At 44.6% G+C, this 19,191-nt stretch overlaps 1 protein-coding gene and 1 long non-coding RNA gene across 6 annotated transcripts in view; one reads left to right on the forward strand and one right to left on the reverse strand.

The window, feature by feature from the left end:
* The window catches only part of LOC120985959, a 1,109,413-nt gene that overhangs the window by 552,943 nt on the left and 537,279 nt on the right, over positions 1-19,191 (forward strand). The window lies entirely within an intron of this gene.
* Positions 1-19,191, reverse strand: part of AKAP13 (A-kinase anchoring protein 13) — a 230,781-nt gene that overhangs the window by 115,215 nt on the left and 96,375 nt on the right. For all 5 annotated transcript variants that reach the window (XM_040414184.1, XM_040414183.1, XM_040414185.1 and 2 more), the window contains 3 exons: positions 15,443-15,626; positions 8,516-8,708; positions 2,709-4,836 (listed from right to left, as the gene is read on the reverse strand). In XM_040414184.1, the coding sequence (XP_040270118.1) occupies positions 2,709-4,836; positions 8,516-8,708; positions 15,443-15,626 (2,505 nt within the window). The remainder of the gene's footprint in view (positions 1-2,708; positions 4,837-8,515; positions 8,709-15,442; positions 15,627-19,191) is intronic.

Genomic DNA, 19,191 nt, shown 5'->3' on the forward strand with positions numbered 1-19,191 from the left:
GTATAATGTTCCCCTGGGTGCCATACATACTTCTAGGGGAGCGATACCTCATACATAAAGCAGACAACTCATGAAATCTGAGGCATACGGAGGTAGGTAAAGACCATACAACCTCCACACAATTGTAGGGGTACTGTATTGTGGCCCCCCTCAATTCCAAGGATGTAGGGAGTCCAAATAGCACTGGCCACGAGCATGAGTCCTACGGAAGAGATTATTTGCAGACATTAGGTCCCCAATGTGGCCAAAATGTCGTCAACGTCAGGAAACTGATCATTCCAGGAGGCAACCAGGACTTCATCATTCCATAGACCTTAACAGAAAACAACTATGCCGCTGAGAAAGGTTTCCATACATTGTCCTGATGGCATCCAAACTTGTTCTTGACAGTAAATAGCAGCTAGGGGTGAAACCCATGCCAAATCCCTGACACTGCATTTATCCCAAAGTGGAGATGAAAGAGTTAAAGGGCTGTCTTACTTCTTAATGTAGAGAAAGTACAAGGCACTTACTAATTTATTGTGATTGTCCATATTGCTTCCTTTGCTGGCTGGATTCATTTTTCCATAACATTATACATTGCTCGTATCCAGGGGCTATGACCACCCTGCAATCCAAAAATCATAGGAAAAAGCGCTGGCCTATGCGCACTCCCGTCATCCCAGCCACCAGAGAGGTTGAGGTCTTTTCCAATAGTGTGCAAGCATGTCCACCACTGATGGATTACAGGGTGGTCGTAACAGCTGGATAGGAGCAGTGGATAATGCAATGGAAAAAAATAAATCAGCAAAGAAGGCAATATGGACCCTTCTTTCACACCAAAATTTGCCATCAGGCAAGATCTGGGGCAAACACATACACAGATCAGGCGCCAGCAACCCCTGGCACTCCAGTTGTGGTGAAACTACAACTCCCAGCATGCACACTTGTTTGGCTGTTCTAAGAACATGCTGGGAGTTGAAGTTTCAGAACAGCTGCAGGGTCGGGGGTTGCTGCTCCGTGCATTAGATGTCTGCCAGACGCAGTCAGGTTTGGTTGACATTCGCCTTACGTGTATGACCACCATTAGACTACTCTCTACCCCACCCCAATTAGATAAAGGTATCTATGGGGTGAATCCAGCTACACAACTACAGACTAATTGTGTACAGATATGCACAGATGCTTTCATGTGTTGACAGCAGAGGCGTCTTACTAATAATTATGATAATAATCTTCTGATCGTTCCCGGAAGGGGAAACCCTGTTGTCAGTTCCATAAACTGTCTGTGGCAATTCCAGAAAGCAGCACCTCGCCCCGACCTGTGGGCAGTAATCAGGCCGGTAACCTCCTACTCAATTATCACATAGTTTTGCTCTGACTTGTGTTTGCCCATTGAATGCTGGCATAAAATCACCACATACCAGGAGGCATGAATAGTTTGTGGAAATACTCAATACAATTACGGAGAAAACGTGCTAATGATAAAGAATCCATTGTGCTGGCTCCTACTGGGATTGTACATAAACAGCCAAACGCAACGGGTACGGGATGCTTGTATATTACGTAGACTGTATTACAGTAAACGGGCACCATGGCTCGGTTAATCTAAGGCCCCATGCACACCACCGTATCCACAAAACACACATGCGCTCTGTGTTGCATCTGCATTTTTTGCAGACTTCAATGGGTCTGCAGTCCGCGTACAAATATAGAACGTATTTTTGTGGAGAGGGGATACGCATGCGGAAAACACACAGATCATCCATGTGCTTTCCGCATCCATATGTCTGTTCTGCAAAAAGAATATGTCCGCAAAATGTGGACCATGGACCCACTGAAGACAAATTTGCAAATAAAATGCTGATATGTAAAGCTGATACGGTCGTGGGGTCTTACACAGAAAAAATATCCATAATAAATGGCATCCCATGGGGCACCCATTTGTGTGGGCCAAAAACCACTGACTTCATGCAGACATCTCAGATCAATTAGCAAGCTTCTGGTGCCATGTCTGTAGTATAACGCAATGCTTCCAAAAGTATAAAAACATCCACAGTACACAAGTAGTAGAGACAAAATAATAATAATAATAATAATAATAATAATAATATTATTTCGGCTTTATGCCACCCTTTACTTTTCACATGCAGATGAAAGCACACAACTAACAACTGCCTACAGAAATCAGCCAGGCTGCAGGAAGACTAGGAGCTAGCGGCAATTATCTCCCCTGGGTGTCAGCTTTCAGCCACTCCTATACTGAGCTGTAAATGTCAGCTTTTCCACTGCTACACAGAACAGCTCCGGGAAGGAAACAGAAAACTGTACAGTCAATGAACTATTTTAGGACAGAACTCCCAAGAGCTCTGCAGAGATGTACGCTGGGTGCACATCTCCGGCAAGGGAGTTTTTAGCTCTTTGGTCAAAAGCACAATTATAAAGTGGATGAGATGTGTGTAAGAGTCCGGGCACCGGGACACACATTCAAATCAAGAAAAAAAATAAAAAAGATAAAGATTGGCACCAGCTCTCATCCCTGCTTGGATAGACTTTCTGCTCAGAGATAGCTAAAGTGTAGAGGAAAGGTAGAGACAGATTGAGGAAATGCCTAGAGTCAGTGAACAGGTCATGTCATCCTTTAGCAGGTGACTGAGCGCTACGGGGAAACTCAATTTACTGAACATTATCCTAAAAGTAAAAAGAAAAAAAAATAAAGAAAAAATTACCAGAGACAATTTCCGTGTCCGACATGCTAGGGTACAGAGTATCCTCCAAGTTCACAGATAAATCCAAACCAGAGTCGTCTTCTTTTAGGATGTGAGGAGCCTCCACATAATACTCTTTACCCTGGACTGGTGGGACATTAGAAGACTGAGCAATTTCATTGCCCGAGACTTCTCTGACCTCCGCCATGCACGCAACTCCATTAGAACTTATAAATGAAGTCTCAAGAGCAACAGCAGCTTCATCATCAGATAAGCAATCCACCGCCTGGGAGAACGGGTCCACGGTTTGCTCTTCGTCTGGACCTACAGACTTTTCTGAATCGCTGACGTCAGATGATGAGGTATCATTACTAGAGGCTGTGTCTGAAGTGGATTCACCATTAAGTAAAGTCTCCTCTGCTATAGGCTGAAGTGATACTCTTGGGACGTTCACCAGCTCAGAGTCATCCTCACTTCTATCATACCCTACATCGAACTCCTTCACAACATATTTGGGCTCTTCCTTTTCACTTGCATTTCCATTCTCTGAAGGTGGCTTGTAATCCACAGGATCAGCTAAATCATCAGTGTCCTGTTTGCCATCTGTCTTGTCACTTGCACAGGTGAGCTGTCCGTCATCAGGGCTCCGCTCTCTGGTGGCGGTCACGGCAGCCTTCTGCATTTCAGTGAGAACTGATTCCACTTCTAATACTTCCTGGTTTTTCAGGCATTCATAATTATTAAACAGGGAGGGAGTGTCAGAGTCTGTGTGTAACTCGCTTTTAGTACAAGGCAATCCCTTATCATCTATCTGCAGTGAGGAGGTTGGTCCAGCAGGTGGCAGTGCTTCTAGGTTTTCACTCCTATTCTGCTGCTGCTCATACGGCTCTGCATTAGTCAGTCCTCTAACGTGAAGACCTGAGCTGGACTCAGACATGACAGCCTGGTCCTCAACACTGAATTCTCCCACAGCAGTTGACTTATTTTCTGCACTCTCCTTTTCACTCCTATTAGACAAAGCAAGATCTTGAGATGGAGGTTGAGAACTAGACTTCATTAGTATTTCAGGAGTTGTATTTTCTGCAGCCATACTAGCAAGAGGAACCTCTGCATCCTCATGTGTTTGGTCACAGTCACGTGATGTGAAGTCTTTTACCACAGGTTCGGAGGAGACTTCCTCTTGAGGTTTATTGTCCATAACTTCTGAAGCCTCAGTTGCTTTCTCACTAGAGGTAACTTCCAACTCCACAAAGCTTGTGCTTATTATTGATGCCGCCAGATTATCAGCAATGGTTTCAAGGTCTTTTTCATTTTTCACAGACAGGACTAAACAATCAGCAAAGTGCTCCAAAGTTCTGTTTTGTGATTGTGAACTGTGTTTTTCAGAGTCACGGGTCTCGTTGCGATCTACAACATTTAACCCTTGGGCAATATGCGAGTGCCTTGCTTCAGAAGCTAAACATGTACTTGGCTCTCCTTGGCTCAGGCAGTCACCAGAAAGGTTACAAGATTGATCGTCTTTACAGACAGGGCCCGGAAGTGCTGCTTCCTGTTCATTACTCCCGGTGTGACACACTGTGTCGGTGGTGCGTGATGCACTAGTACAATAGCCAGACACTGACTGCCCCATGTTCACATTGATGTCTTCAGGAACATCAGCGACTTTGTGTGCAGCTTCCACAAATGCAATTGGTGTGGCTTGCTCGGTTTCAGCAATCATTTCCTCATCTACATTATCACTTTTGCCCAGGGCTTTGAGGTCCAAAACAATTCCAGTTGAAGTCATTCCAGTTTCCTCATTTGTGTTTCCATCAGAGAGAAGATTTCCAGCAGCTTCTACCTCAGTGGAACAGAATGGTATGTGTTGGTTTGTAGCTGATGTATTCTCTTCCTTCACAATACATTCTCTCCCCTCCTCTTCCTCTTTGGGTTCAACATCTTGACTCAAACTTGCAACGTCTCCACCCACAGTTTCCACCTCATTGTCAGATTTACCACAGGGCTTGGCACCTTCACCCTCTTCCTGCAACACTGCAGTACTTGCTTGTGAGTTCACAGTGTCATCAGCACAAGATGCCCTGAAGTCCTGGTTAAATACATCAGATGCCTCTTCAAATGCTGGTCCCTGCGGTTTTCTCACATCTGTACCCTGAAAAACAAACAGAATACAATTAATCTTTCCATTCACTAGATGCAAAACAGTTATGTACAGTACTCCTCAAACCAAACACAAATGAAAAAGGTCGAGCAGCTCGGCGTATCGGTTAGCGGGCTTATCATGAACTACACCTGTATTTGTGGTAAATAAACCACTTCCTGGCATTGATACTACAAGCCTTCATGAAGTCTCAGAATCCTGTCCTTTTCTTATCCATTTTATTCATTCCCTCTTGATATTCTAGTCTGCTCCTCCAATCCTCAGACAGTAAGTAACTGCAATCAGAATTGGATGTTCAGGTTTTGCGTTGAGTTAGACTTCAATTAGGGTATGGTCACACTAATGGCCACAAAACACGCCAACATGCCGTTTCACCACAACTCAGCATGGTTTTCAAATGGATCATTAATGTTCAAAACATTCTGCAGGTAAAAAGCAGTTGGCAATGTGTTTTACCTGCAAAATAGTGCAGCCATTGACAATTTGAGGCAAAACCACATGATGACGCAGTTTTCGGCCACATAGTCAGGTCTTGGCCACCCAGCAGCCATAATGTCTGGCCGTAGCCTTAAAGTGCACAATCCTACAATCAAATACCAGTAACAGAGATAACTGAGCTTAATAGTTGTAGTGAAAAGTCCACATAATAACTGGTTTTATTTTACCAAGATCACATGGTGTATTGTTTTTATTTATTCATTTTACACTGAACAAAAATCTAAACAACACTTTTGGTTTTGCTCCTATTTTGCATGAGCTGAACTCAAAGATCTGAAGCATTTTCTACATACACAAAAGACCCATTACTCTCAAATATTGTTCACAAATCTGTCTAAATCTGTGTTAGTGAGCACTTCTCCTTTGCAGAGATAATCCATCCCACCTCACAGGTGTGGCATATCAGGGTGCTGATTAGACAGCATGAATATTTCACAGGTGTGCCTAAGACTGCCCACAATAAAGGCCACTCTGAAATGTGCAGTTTGAGCACAATGCCACAGATGTCGCAACATTTGAGGGAGCATACAATTAGCATGCTGAGTGCAGGAATGTCTACCACAGCTGTTGCCCATGCAATGAATGTTCATTTCTCTACCTTAAGCCATCTCCAAAGGAGTTTCAGAGAATTTGGCAGTACATCCAACCGGCCTGACAACCACAGGCCGTGTAACCAAACCAGCCCAGGACCTCCACATCCAGCATGTTCACCTCCATGATTGTCTGAGACCAGCCACCCGGACAGCTGCAGCAACAATCGGTTTTCACAATCAAAGAAATTCTGCACAATCTGTCAAACAGTTTCAGGGAAGCTCATCTGCATGCTCGTTGTCCTCATCGGGGTCTGGTCCTGACTGAAGTTTGTCGTCTTGAGTAGGCAAATGCTCACATTCAATGGCATCTGGCACGTTGGAGAGGTGTTCTGTTCACGGATGAGTCCCAGTTTTCACTGTTCGGGGCAGATGGCAGACAGCGTGTGTAGAGTCGTGTGGGTGAGCGATTTGCTGACGTCAACGTTGTGGATCGAGTGGCCCATGGTGGCGATGGGGTTAAGGTACGGGCAGGCGTATGTTATGGACAACGAACACAGGTGCATTTTATTGATGGCATTTTGAATGCACAGAGATACCGTGAAGAGATCCTGAGGCCTATTGTTGTGCCATTCATCCACGACCATCACCTCATGTTGCAGCATGATAATGCACGGCCCCATTGCAAGGATCTGTACACAATTCCTGGAAGCTGAAAACATTCAGTGACACAGCTATTGAAGAGGAGTGGACCAACATTCCACAGGCCACAATCAACAACCTGATGCGACGGAGATGTGTTGCACTGCATGAGGCAAATGTTGGCCACACCATATAAGGTAAAACTGTGGCCTTTTATTGTGGGCAGTCTAAGGCACACCTGTGCAATATTCATGCTGTCTAATCAGCACCTTGATATGCCACACCTGTGAGGTAGGATGGATTATCTCGGCAAAGGAGAAGTGCTCACTAACACAGATTGAGGCCTCATGCACAAGGACGTTTCCGTTGTTCCGTGATCCGTGTCCGTTTTTTCATCCGAGGGTCTTCCTTGATTTTTGGAGGATCCACGGACATGAAAAGTGTAAAAAAATAAAAAAAAAAAAAATAAAAGTTTGCATTGAAAATGGTAGGAAAAACGGACACGGATCACGGACGCGGATGACTATCTTGTGTGCATCCGTGATTTTTCACGGACCCATTGACTTGAATGGGTCCGTGAACCGTTGTCCGTGAAAAAAATAGGTCAGGTCTTATTTTTTTCACGGACTGGAAAAACGGATCACGGACGCGGAAGCCAAACGGTGCATTTTCCGATTTTTCCACGGACCCATTAAAAGTCAATGGGTCCGCGAAAAAAAACGGAAAAAGGAACAACGGCCGCGGATGCACACAACGGTCGTGTGCATGAGGCCTTAGACAGATTTGTGAACAATATTTGAGAGTAATGGGTCTTTTGCGTATGTAGAAAATGTTTCAGATCTTTGAGTTCAGCTCATGCAAAATGGGAGCAAAACCGAAAGTGTTGCGTTTTATATTTTTGTTCAGTGTATATAGGCCTTATGCACTTAAAGGGACTGTCACCACCATTGAGCATCTCCAACTGCTCATATGGCGCTGTAGGTCTCCTAGAGGGCTTTCTAACCATACCTGTATATGCAATAAAAATGTATTTGAGCCCATCAAAAAATGATTTTTATAAATATGGTAATGAGCTTGGAAAAAAGAGCACAAGGGGTGGTACTTATCGTTTGTGGAGCCCAGCCGCGCCCACTCTTAGTAAGCCCCTCTCCTGCCTCATCTTGTATTCTTCTTGATGTGTGGACACGTCACCCTGCCACAGCAGTAAAATCTCGAGCATGTGCATAGTCATCTAATGTGAGTGCCCGTGCGGTGAATCCCTCTCCTGGCATTAGCCTCAATAACCGAACTGAGTGAGGGGATGCAGGAGAGAGAGTTTTCCCTGTATTTTTGATAATGTTTAAAAAAATTTAATAAAAACTATTAGGATCGAGAGAGATATAGAGAGAGAGATATAGAGAGAGAGATATAGAGAGAGAGAGAGAGAGAGAGAGAGATAGAGATATAGAGATAGATAGATAGATAGATAGATAGATAGATATAGAGAGAGATTATATATATATATATATATATATATATATATATATATATATATATATATATATAGAGAGAGATATATATATATATATATATATATATATATATATATATAGAGAGATATATATATAGAGAGAGATATATATATATAGAGAGAGATATATATAGAGAGAGATATATATAGAGAGAGATCGATATAGAGAGAGATCGATATAGAGAGAGATATAGAGAGAGAGATATAGAGAGAGAGAGAGAGATATAGAGAGATCGATATAGAGAGATCTATCTATTGCAATGAACAAAAAACACAATATTGAGCAGATGAAGCTCCCAATACCCCCACCAGCACCAAGAGTAGTAGCAAGAGTATCACAATGGGTGTATATGATGCATGAAATGTCCTTCCTGCCATACGTATGTTACTATACTTGAGGTTACAATAAACTAGATGTGGTGTACGTGGGTCCAGGAACATTTTACAACATTTAACATACTGTATCCAGCTTTTCTTCACAATGACTTACTGGACATGGAGAATGACTTTGGATGTAGTCACTCAGCTCCTTGATGTCCTCCTCCATGATGTCCTGTGCTTCTACTTGGGATTTCTTGGTCAGAATGTAAACATTTAGTCCATAATGGTGCTTCACCCCAAAATCTCCAGAGTGCTCAACTTGAGAATGTTCAGTATCAAGGTCAATACTCTGGGGGTCCACTCTAAACAAAACAAAAAATGCCAAATGATATGCAAAAGAAATGAAACACACAAATACATAATACAAAGCTTCACATGAAATACAAAAACATCTGACCTTAAAATCAAAGGCATGAAAATCACATTTAGTGATATAAAGCCAATGACAGACTATCCTCTGGATAGTGTGTAGAGAGAAGACCGGCACTCCTTTCTCTACACATTGTCTATTGGGAATCCTGCCCGCTGACACGTGCACCGCCATATTGCTTAAGAGCAGTGCCGACCTTTTGCATACACGTATCCTCTGGATAGGTCATTAATATCAGATTGGCAGGGATCCGACACATACCAGATCAGCGGGCATTCGACAACCGTGACCCCCACCGATCAGCACTCCATTAGCACCAGGCCTCTTGCTAGGCCATGAGTAGTCTCCGTAAATCGGTCACATGGCCCAGTTGCAGCTCAGCCCCATAGAAGTGAACAGGGCTGAGCTGCAATACCAAGCACAGCCGCCAAACTATGTACAGCACAATGCCTGGTATGCTGTCAGGAGGCCACAGCGCTCACTGGAGCTCCGGTGAGCGCGGCGGCTCCCTGGAAGAGCTGATCGGCGGGGGTGCCAGGACTCAGAACCCCGCCAATATGATAACGTTGAACTATCCTGAGAATAGGTCATCATTATTTCCAGGATAACCCCTTTAAGTTCAGAAAGAGTGGAGATTTAGGCTACATTCACACGACCGTATGTGTTTTGCGGTCCGCAAATTGCGGATCCGCAAAACACGGATACCGGAACGGAGGCGGAGCCAAAAATACAGTCGTGTGAATGCACCCTTAAATGTATAAATGACAAGTTATACTGAATCTTTTCTCATAAAACTACATATGAATCTGCTCCGCTCCTCCTGCCCTATAACATGCTGCTTGCAGATTGCCATGCATTTAATGGTGACAGATTCCCTTTAAGAGATAATTTCAATGATCCTTCCTCTAAAGGGGTTGTCCAAGATTTTGATACTGAAAGCCTAATCCTCAGCGGTGATATACAAGCAGTGATGCCAGTGATCCGATCCAAAAGTCTACAGGATAGGGACAGCTTTGTTAGAAAGAGATTGTCATGTACTATATGATGTATCACTTAAATTTTCATGGGATAACCCCTTTAACTCTTACACGCATCATGACGTACAGTTATGTTGTGGTGCATAATGTGTATAATACAGCAGACACCCAGCCGCAATTACTGGGGTCAGCGAAGACGTCTATGCCGGTCATTTAACCCCCTCAGATAATGCGGTGAATAGAAATCACGCCATTTACAGGGTTTGGCAGATGGATGCAGCTCCCTCAGCCTTCCTATCGGAGCCAAGGTAACAAAATAGCAGAGCTCTTGCCTTGAGAAGGTCTGCCATGGCTAACTGCCTGAAAAGCCGTGGCCAAGCCCTTATCCCATATCAACTATTCAATTTGGTCACCTTAAACCACCAAAAAATTGGTACCATTTTTGAAGGTTTTCAAAAAGTGGCTCTTGGAAGGCCGGGAAGGGAAAACAAAAATGAAAAAAAGTTAGGCGTGAAAGGGTTAAGCGGGGGGAAGCAGGCTCTGCTCTGCTAATAGGCAACTGAATTTCCTGTCTATTTCCAATGGAAAAATTTAAAAAAAAATAAAAAAATAAAAAAATATAAGTAATAAAGTGAATTGCCCAAAAAATATTTTAGCAGATTTAGAATAGAATTTAATAAAGTTTAGTTAAAAGTTTGTGTACACTTTAGTGGTCAGAAGAATCCCTGTTCTCATTGGCAGTCAGAGGCAGGCTTGTGTCCTTAGTAATATTAGACGTGTACAATAAATACCCTAATATTAATCTTCACTAATCTCATTACTTTAAGAACAGAAGTGAAGGAGGTAATCACATCCATCGGGTCACTCCCATAGCAGCTCCTCCCGTCCCTCCCGATGGCTCAGCCACACTAAGCAGCTATGGAAACAGCCAGGAAAACAAGTGCTTGGAAGCCAGCAGACCCACTTACTGCTTCTTTTACCGGCAGAAAAGTTGGATCAAGTTCGGGAGTAAATTACTTTGATCAGCAAAAACCAAGGTAATCATACCTGACTGCAGATATATTTAGGGTTGGTATTAAAAGGGAAGTGACAGAATTAGCATCTGCAATTACTTGTTGTATGACTACAAATCAGCGCACAGAACAATGAGAGAGAATTCACGTGCACAAGTATAGACAGGCTATACAGATAAACATCAATAATGTGCACTATAGGACGGCGGCTACTGCTCGCCTGTATGCAATTACAGCAGCCAGCAACGGACACGAAGATTGTCACTGCTTTCAGATTTGTTGCATTGTCACTTCAATGTCTCAAAGCCTCTTATACCCCCAGCAAACAGCTGAATGCCGCAAATAGCTTTCTTCCCCGGCTCATGACCCTAACATTAGGTGTGTTCAGATGATGTTCCCTATTATATGGAAGTTGTCATCAGAAAATGACATATTGCTGTGCAAGCGCTGAATAGCAAATGGAGATGTCCAGCGAATGCATAGATACATGGGATTCTGTTCTCTAAAACTGTGCAGGTGCCAGACACATCCACTTGCCATTCAGTGCCTGCGCAGAACCTCTGGCAGCCAGGAACAGTGCAAAGAAGTGGTCACATGAACAAGTCACATGAACTCGGCCATCTTGAATTCCGCTGATATGAAAGATGCCCGGTAAGTAGGTTTACTCCACAGACACCCTGGCCGCAGGGCACAGTCACTATGACAGCTAGGGGGACAATGAAAACTCATATATATTCTTGTCGGGGCTGGGGTAAGTGAGGAAAGTAGGGAGAAGACTGGACAGAACTATACACCGAAGAAAAAATAGAACTGCTGGTAACAAGAACCTGTTACATACAAACATCAACCAAGGTAACCCAAAAATCCCAGATATTCACTTTACAGGTAATAGTAATTTAAAATGTATTTTCAGAAATGCCAGAGGTCTAGCTAGCAAAATGGGGGAGCTGGAGGCTATGGTACTAGCAGAACACATAGATGTAGTTGGTGTGGCTGAGACATGGTTGGACTCTTCGCATGACTGGGCTGTAAATACTGAGGGTTTTACACTATTTAGGAAAGACCGGGTCAATAGAAAAGGAGGTGGCGTGTGCCTGTATGTGAGGAGTGATATGAAGACAAGTGTGAAAGAGGCAATTGTGGGTGCGGATGGTGCGGATGGTGAGGATGTGGAAACCTTATGGGTGGAAGTTCAAAGGGATATAAACACTGAAAAAATAATACTTAGTGTAATCTATAGACCCCCTAACATCACAGAGGAGATAGAAACACAACTGTATAACCAAATAGAGCAGGCTGCACAGTGGTCATAATGGGAGGTTTTAACCAGACTGACTGGGGTCATGGTTCTGCTTAAACCGCAAGGGGGAGAAGATTCCTCAACTTGCTGCAGGACCGCTTTATGGGCCAGTTTGTAGAAGCTCCCACTAGGGGCAATGTTGGATCTGGTAATTTCTAATGATGCAGAGCTTGTTGGAAATGTTACTGTTCGAGAAACACTAGGTAATAGTGACCACAATATAATTCTATTCCCCCTAAACCAGGGGTACTCAACTAGTTTTATTAAAGGTCCACATACCAGGGTCTGCAGTCAGGTGAAGGTCCGAGCTGAACGCCAACAGTAAAGATGCCATGCGATCATGTGATACATGCGCGTGGGGCGCTCTGACGTTATAGTGGAGCGCCCCGGGTAAGTCCCAGAATTAGTAATGGCCACATTAGTGCCCCAGTAAGATTAATGTCCCCATTAGTGCCCCCAGTAAGAGTATTGCCCCCCTTCTCTGCTTTTGCAAAAAAAAAAAAAAAAAATTTGCATTCACCTGGCTGCGGTGAACATTCGCTGCTGACTGCACGCTCAGGACCGGTGCTCTAACGTGATGGCGTCTTGTAGGTCCTGTCCTGAGCTTCTAGTCAGCAGGGAGTGTTCTCCACAGCGTGAGCAAATGGAGGTGGAGGTACCGTAATACAGTGTTTCCCAACCAGTGTGCCTCCAGCTGTTGCAAAACTACAACTCCCAGCATGTCCGCACAGCCAAAGGCTGTCCAGGCATTCTGGGAGTTGTAGTTTTGCAACAGCTGGAGGCACACTGGTTGGGAAACACTGCCGTAATATATATATTTTTTTTACTAGCACAAGTAGCGGTGGAGGTAAAGGCTGTACTAATGGGCGTTCCATGATGGAAGCGCTCATTAGTAAGGGTACTTTCACACTTGCAGCAGGATGGATCCGACAGGCTGCTCACCCTGTCAGATCCATCTTGCCACTACTTCGCCGTGCCGCTTCTCTGTGCCCATCGACTATAATGGGGATGGGGGCAGAGTTACGGCGCAGCACGGTGAGAGGCCGCCAGACTAAAAGTACTACATGTCCGACTTTTTCGTCTGGCGGCCCCCTCAATATAATAAACATTGGTGGCGCAGTGTGCCCCCCAATATAATAAACATTGGTGGCGCAGTGTGCCCCCCCATCACCCCAGTATAATAAACATTGGTGGAGCAGTGCGCCCCCCCTCAATATAATAAACATTGGTGGCGCAGTGTGCCCCCCAATATAATAAACATTGGTGGCGCAGTGTGCCCCCCCATCACCCCAGTATAATAAACATTGGTGGCGCAGTGCGCCCCCCCCTCAAAATAATAAACATTGGTGGCGCAGTGCGCCCCCCCTCAATATAATAAACATTGGTGGCGCAGTGCGCCCCCCCATCACCCCAGTATAATAAACATTGGTGGCGCAGTGTGCCCCCCCATCACCCCAGTATAATAAACATTGGTGGCGCAGTGCGCCCCCCCTCAATATAATAAACATTGGTGGCGCAGTGTGCCCCCCCATCACAATAAACATTGGTGGCGCAGTGTGCCCCCCAATATAATAAACATTGGTGGCGCAGTGCGCCCCCCCTCAAAATAATAAACATTAGTGGCGCAGTGCGCCCCCCCATCACCCCAGTATAATAAACATTGGTGGCGCAGTGCGCCCCCCCCCAATATAATAAACATTGGTGGTGCAGTGGGCAGTGCCAATGAGGGTTAAAAAATAATTTACTCACCTCCTCCAGTTGATCGCGTAACTGCCGGTCTCCAGTTCTTACTTCTTTCTTCAGGACCTGTGGTGACATCACTGAGCTCATCACATGATCCATCACCATGGTAATGGGCCATGTGATGAGCTCAGTGACGTCACCACAGGTCCTGAAGAAAGAAGTAAGAACTGGAGACCGGCAGTTACGCGATGAACTGGAGGAGGTGAGTTAATTTTCTTTTATTATTTTTAACCCTCATTGGCACTTCCCACTGAGCCACCAATGTTTATTATAATGGGGAAGGGGGGGGGGGGGGGCGCACTGCGCCACCAATGTTTCTTATACTAGGGGGGGCGCACTGTGCCACCAACGTTTCTTATACAAATACAGGAGGCGGGTGCCGGAATCAAATAGCCGGCACCCGACCTTTGTGACAGGGGGCTGCGATCAGCTACAATTAACCCCTCAGGTACCGCACCTGAAGGGTTAACTCAACTGCAGCTGATCGCAGCTTCCTGTCACAGAGGTCGAGCGCCGGCTATTTGATTCCGGCACCCGCCTCCTGTATTTGTAATACAGGTCAGTTTTCTTCATTGGTGGCGCAGTGGCCACAGCCCCTCCCCTCCTCCTCCTGCCTCTTATTGGCAGCGGTGGGGACAGCAGCAGCACAGGGGGGAGGGAGAGACTCCTCCTGCGCTGCTGAGAACTATCAGCTCCTGTGCCCCGCCGCTGTATGGAGCAGAGCTGCCAGAGTGTGCAGGAGGAGGAGCGCTACATGTGGAGGAAGCCCTGTCTCACTGCGCTGTGGGACAGGTGGAAGTGCGCCGGTAAGCTCCTCCTCCTGCACGGCACAGTGTGCAGGAGAGGAGCAGCGCTCTGAAGGATGGCCGGGGTCCGGACAACTGGCGGCCGCGGTCCGTATTTGGACCGCGGTCCGCCAGTTGAGTACCCCTGCCCTAAACTATAAGAAGCAAACTCTGTCAGGCAGAGCAAAGACACTGCATTTAAAAAAGGCTAATTTCCCTGGGTTGAGGGCAGAATTTCAGGGCATAGACTGGGAGCAGCTACTGTCACATAATAATACTGAGAATACATTTTTTATTCCTTTAGGTAACAAGTATAAACGGCTAAAATTAAACCCCCCATTGCTTATAGCTACTGTAAAAAAGGCAATAAAAGAGACAAAGAGGGCATTTAAAAAAAAAACACAAATCTGAGGGGTCAGCTGTAGCGATTGAAGATTGCAAAGGCCTTAATAAATTCTGTAAAAACGAGATAAAAATTTGCAAAAAATACAAATCGAACAGCAGGTAGCAAAAGTATGTGCCACAGGAATCAATGAAATGGTCATCTTATTATAAAAGGTAGACCTGAGGATGAACTTCACAACCTCCAATAAAGTTGTGACCAAAACGTCTGGCTCTGGCAGCATTTGGGCCTCTATATCCAGTTTGCTGGTCTATACTGAGGAAACTGAAGCCACCTACATATGTTCTATAAGCAGATATTAGTGTGTCTAATTAGCACAAATAGGACAGTATATTTCATACCACATTGCAACCCGCCCATCAATATCTCACCACATTTCACCCCATGGTCCGCTGGGTTGATTTTATTTTATGCCATTATAAAGTAAAACAAAAATATTTCATACTCTGTTAACAAATGGTGCAACTTCAAGAAGCCTCTTTCCAAAGCGAGGGTTACAGGCGTCGCTCCTTCACTGTTGGAAATGGCCAGTGATGTCCTCCCTCCTGGCTGTTCCAAAAGAAACTTTGACAATGCACAGAGGCCAAGCCTTGCAGCAAAGTGCATCAATGTCTCCTGCCCAGGACCATCTGAAAAGAAATATGAAGACCTCAGTCAGTCAGTCTATACGTGGATAAAAATGTACAGGATCAGTTACATACAATTCTTAGTGGCAACGATCCATGTGAGGACCATACATATATTTCTTTTACATAAAGTGCATGCTGATAAAGGGGCGAGATGTGACAAAGACAAGTCAACAATGAGTGGAACCCTTAATGATATACCGATGAGACACATCATCCCATGTTCTACTGAAGGAAGGTACCATCTCATTTAAGGTCCCTCAAAAGTGGACTTAGACCCCTTTCACACTAGTGTTAAAGTTTTCGGGTATTAAGTTCCGTCATAGGGAAAAAACCACGTCAGTTTTATCCTAATGCATTCTGAACACTTGCCGGAATGCTGGATCAGACATCAATTTCCTTGAAATGTATTAATGCCGGATTCGGTACCAAGTGTTCTGGAAAAACGGATCTGGTTTCGCAGTCTGCGCATGTGCAGACCTTTTAATCGGTGAAATAATTAAATACCGGATCTGTTTTTCCGGATGACGTCGGAGAGACGGATCTGGTATTTCAATGCATTTGTCAGACAGATCCGCATGCAGAAACAAATGGTCTCCATTTGCGTACGGATTTCCGGATCCAACAGGCAGTTCCGGCAACAGAACTGCCGGCCGGATTCTTCTAACACTAGTGTGAAAGTACCCTTAGCGGGCAATTATCAGGAAGGAACCATTCCTTCCCGATAACTGCCTGCTTGTCGGGGGAGGTAAAGAGTTGCATTTACATGCAGCAATCACCTTCACGGTATGGCTACTGCAGTCACTCGTCCTCACACAGGTTCATTGTTCCTGGGCAGCTGATCACAGAAATTATGATTTAGGTGTCAGCATAAACAAGGAGTTTAACTGATGAATGAGTGTTTTGCTTGTTTATCAGGTGATGCACAGACTGTAGAATTGGAGTCAAAGCTAGTAAGGTGGATAGAGCGACAGTAAAAACGTACCGCCTCCAGTCTGTGGTCCTTCGTCTAGGGGATTTGTTTCGGATATCTATCAGCTACTGCTCTCCTCTGACTTTCCCGCTGATTTTAAAAACACTTATACATGCGGAAGTGAGGACTGAATAGGGAGCTTCCTCCGGAGGCTTGGCGAACTATTTGGTCTAGGGTGCATGCTAGCTCTTTTTGAGTCACCTTTAAAGAAAATCAATTAAAGATTTTAACACACTGGTACCGGACATTGGCTGGAGGTGTTCTCTCCCAAAGGCTTCCATGTCTTCTGGACCTGTCCAGTAACCTGGTGCTATTGGTTTGATTTATTTCTTTGTAGGGTGATCAGCTGCACATTTACAAGAGGCAGTGATCCCAATCATCAGCTCTAGTAAAAAGGCCATTCGAATAGAGTAGAGTAGAGTCTAAAGTAACTGTAAGGCCTCATGCACACAGCCAAATTGCGGTCGAAACGGATTGAGACCCATTCAACTTGAATGGGTCCGTGATTCGTCCTCAACGCAAAGGCACGGACAGAAACACCACGGAAGCAGTCTGCAGCTCTGGATTGAGGACCCATTCAAGTGAACTGGTCCCCATCTGTGATGCGGGGAGTACATGGCTGTTGCCAGCAACGGCCGTGTTCAAGAGGCCTAAGCAAGAGTGCTGCTCTGGAGGAAGTGCTGCAGAAATACCACTGGGCGCTCACACCAGATCTGTATACAGCCACAACTATGGACAGATCAGCATACAAAGGCCATCTGCCCCTCCTCATCATATCAGTTAGTGCCACTCAGAGGCTGGAATTTAACAGTGCACATAGCAATTCATATATATACAATTACTAACTACTGAACCACAGCCAGGTATTAATTGCCATTGCAGGAAAAAGTAGCATTACGTGAAGACCATTCAATTGCAGAGACCAGAATCACCGGAGCAAGAACTGCTCTTAAAGATCAGCAGATCAGCTCGTGGGAAGGGGGGGGGGGGGGGGGGGGGGGCGGCGCATACGAACATTGCATGGTGACCTGAGACAACCCCTCTAATAGCATTCATCAAGAGAACGGACTATGCTCTTCTGCCCATGAGAAGGAGAGCAAAATCCAACTGAGGGCAAAAAGATCCGGTAAAAGTCAGTGGCCAGACAGGGTAGCAAGCCAGTAACCAGCACTAGAGAGCCAGCTTTTGCCCTCCTAGATAACAGTTTACATTCTCCTTTTCCCAGGAAGACTCCCTATGGCAATTTGGCAGTGTTCACAAGGAGAAACATAATTGCCCCAGACCCACATCAAAGACCTCCCACCCAGCGAAACCAGTATCCTCCTCTGCATTGACAAGGGGCCTAAACCGAAAACCGCTATCTGGGGAGAGGTGTCTTTCTTATGAAAATAATCCTGGCTTATAGCCCGAGTCATTGTTTCAAGTCCTGTTTAAAGGGCCAGATAGTGACACTTAGGGTAGCCATCCAATAGGTGGCACCAGAGAGCCAACCTCTGTCTTCCTGGATAAGGGCTGATTTACACTGTACTGCTGCACAGGTTTTAGATAAGACAGCGTACTTCATTAAAAAATGGTTCTCATCTTGACAACATTTAATTTCCATATACCCTAAAATGTAACGGTCATTTATTTATTTTTAATGTGTAGGGGACGTGATTGAGTATTTCTGCAACATACCAGTACCTTATTAGGGGATTTTGTACTTTTTAATTAAAAAAACTGGCCTGAAGTTCTCCCTAACTTGTCTTCAGTACAGCGCAGCGAGGGTAGCAGCAGGCTAGCTCTGTGTGCCACAGTGACCCTGGAGCATCTTCTGTGTACACTACTGCACTTTCCTGAACACTGACAACGGGTTAAGGTTAACTTCAGAGCCAGTTTTATTTTTTTTATTAAAAAGTACAAAGTTACATAATCACATCCTTCACACACATACATTACATACATACACACACACACATATATATATATATATATATATATATATATATATACACACACATACATATACATATATACACACATTAAATGACAGTTACACTTTAAGCTGACCATACACATTAGATCTATGTTGGCTGAACCCACTGATTTCTGAAGCAGATAAGGATTGGGCATGTTAGATTTCAACTGCCCAATCACATTGTTCTCAGGAGATAAGTTGCTGCCAGGGGTGTCTCGCAGCAGCTTCATCCCCAGCCAAACGATCATTCAGCAAGCTGTTATGTGCATGTCCAGTTCTAGGATCAATTCACACTGTTTTTCCAGAGAACATTGAAGGAATACAGTGGGGGAAATAATTATTTGACCCCTCACTGATTTTGTAAGTTTGTCCAATGACAAAGAAATGAAAAGTCTCAGAACAGTATCATTTCAATGGTAGGTTTATTGTAACAGTGGCAGATAGCACATCAAAAGGAAAATCGAAAAAATAACTTTAAATAAAAGATAGCAACTGATTTGCATTTCATTGAGTGAAATAAGTATTTGAACCCCTACCAACCATTAAGAGTTCTGGCTCCCACAGAGTGGTTAGACACTTCTACTCAATTAGTCACCCTCATTAAGGACACCTGTCTTAACTAGTCACCTGTATAAAAG

This window comes from Bufo bufo, chromosome 1, assembly GCF_905171765.1.
Source record: "Bufo bufo chromosome 1, aBufBuf1.1, whole genome shotgun sequence".
Classification (NCBI taxonomy): domain Eukaryota; kingdom Metazoa; phylum Chordata; class Amphibia; order Anura; family Bufonidae; genus Bufo; species Bufo bufo.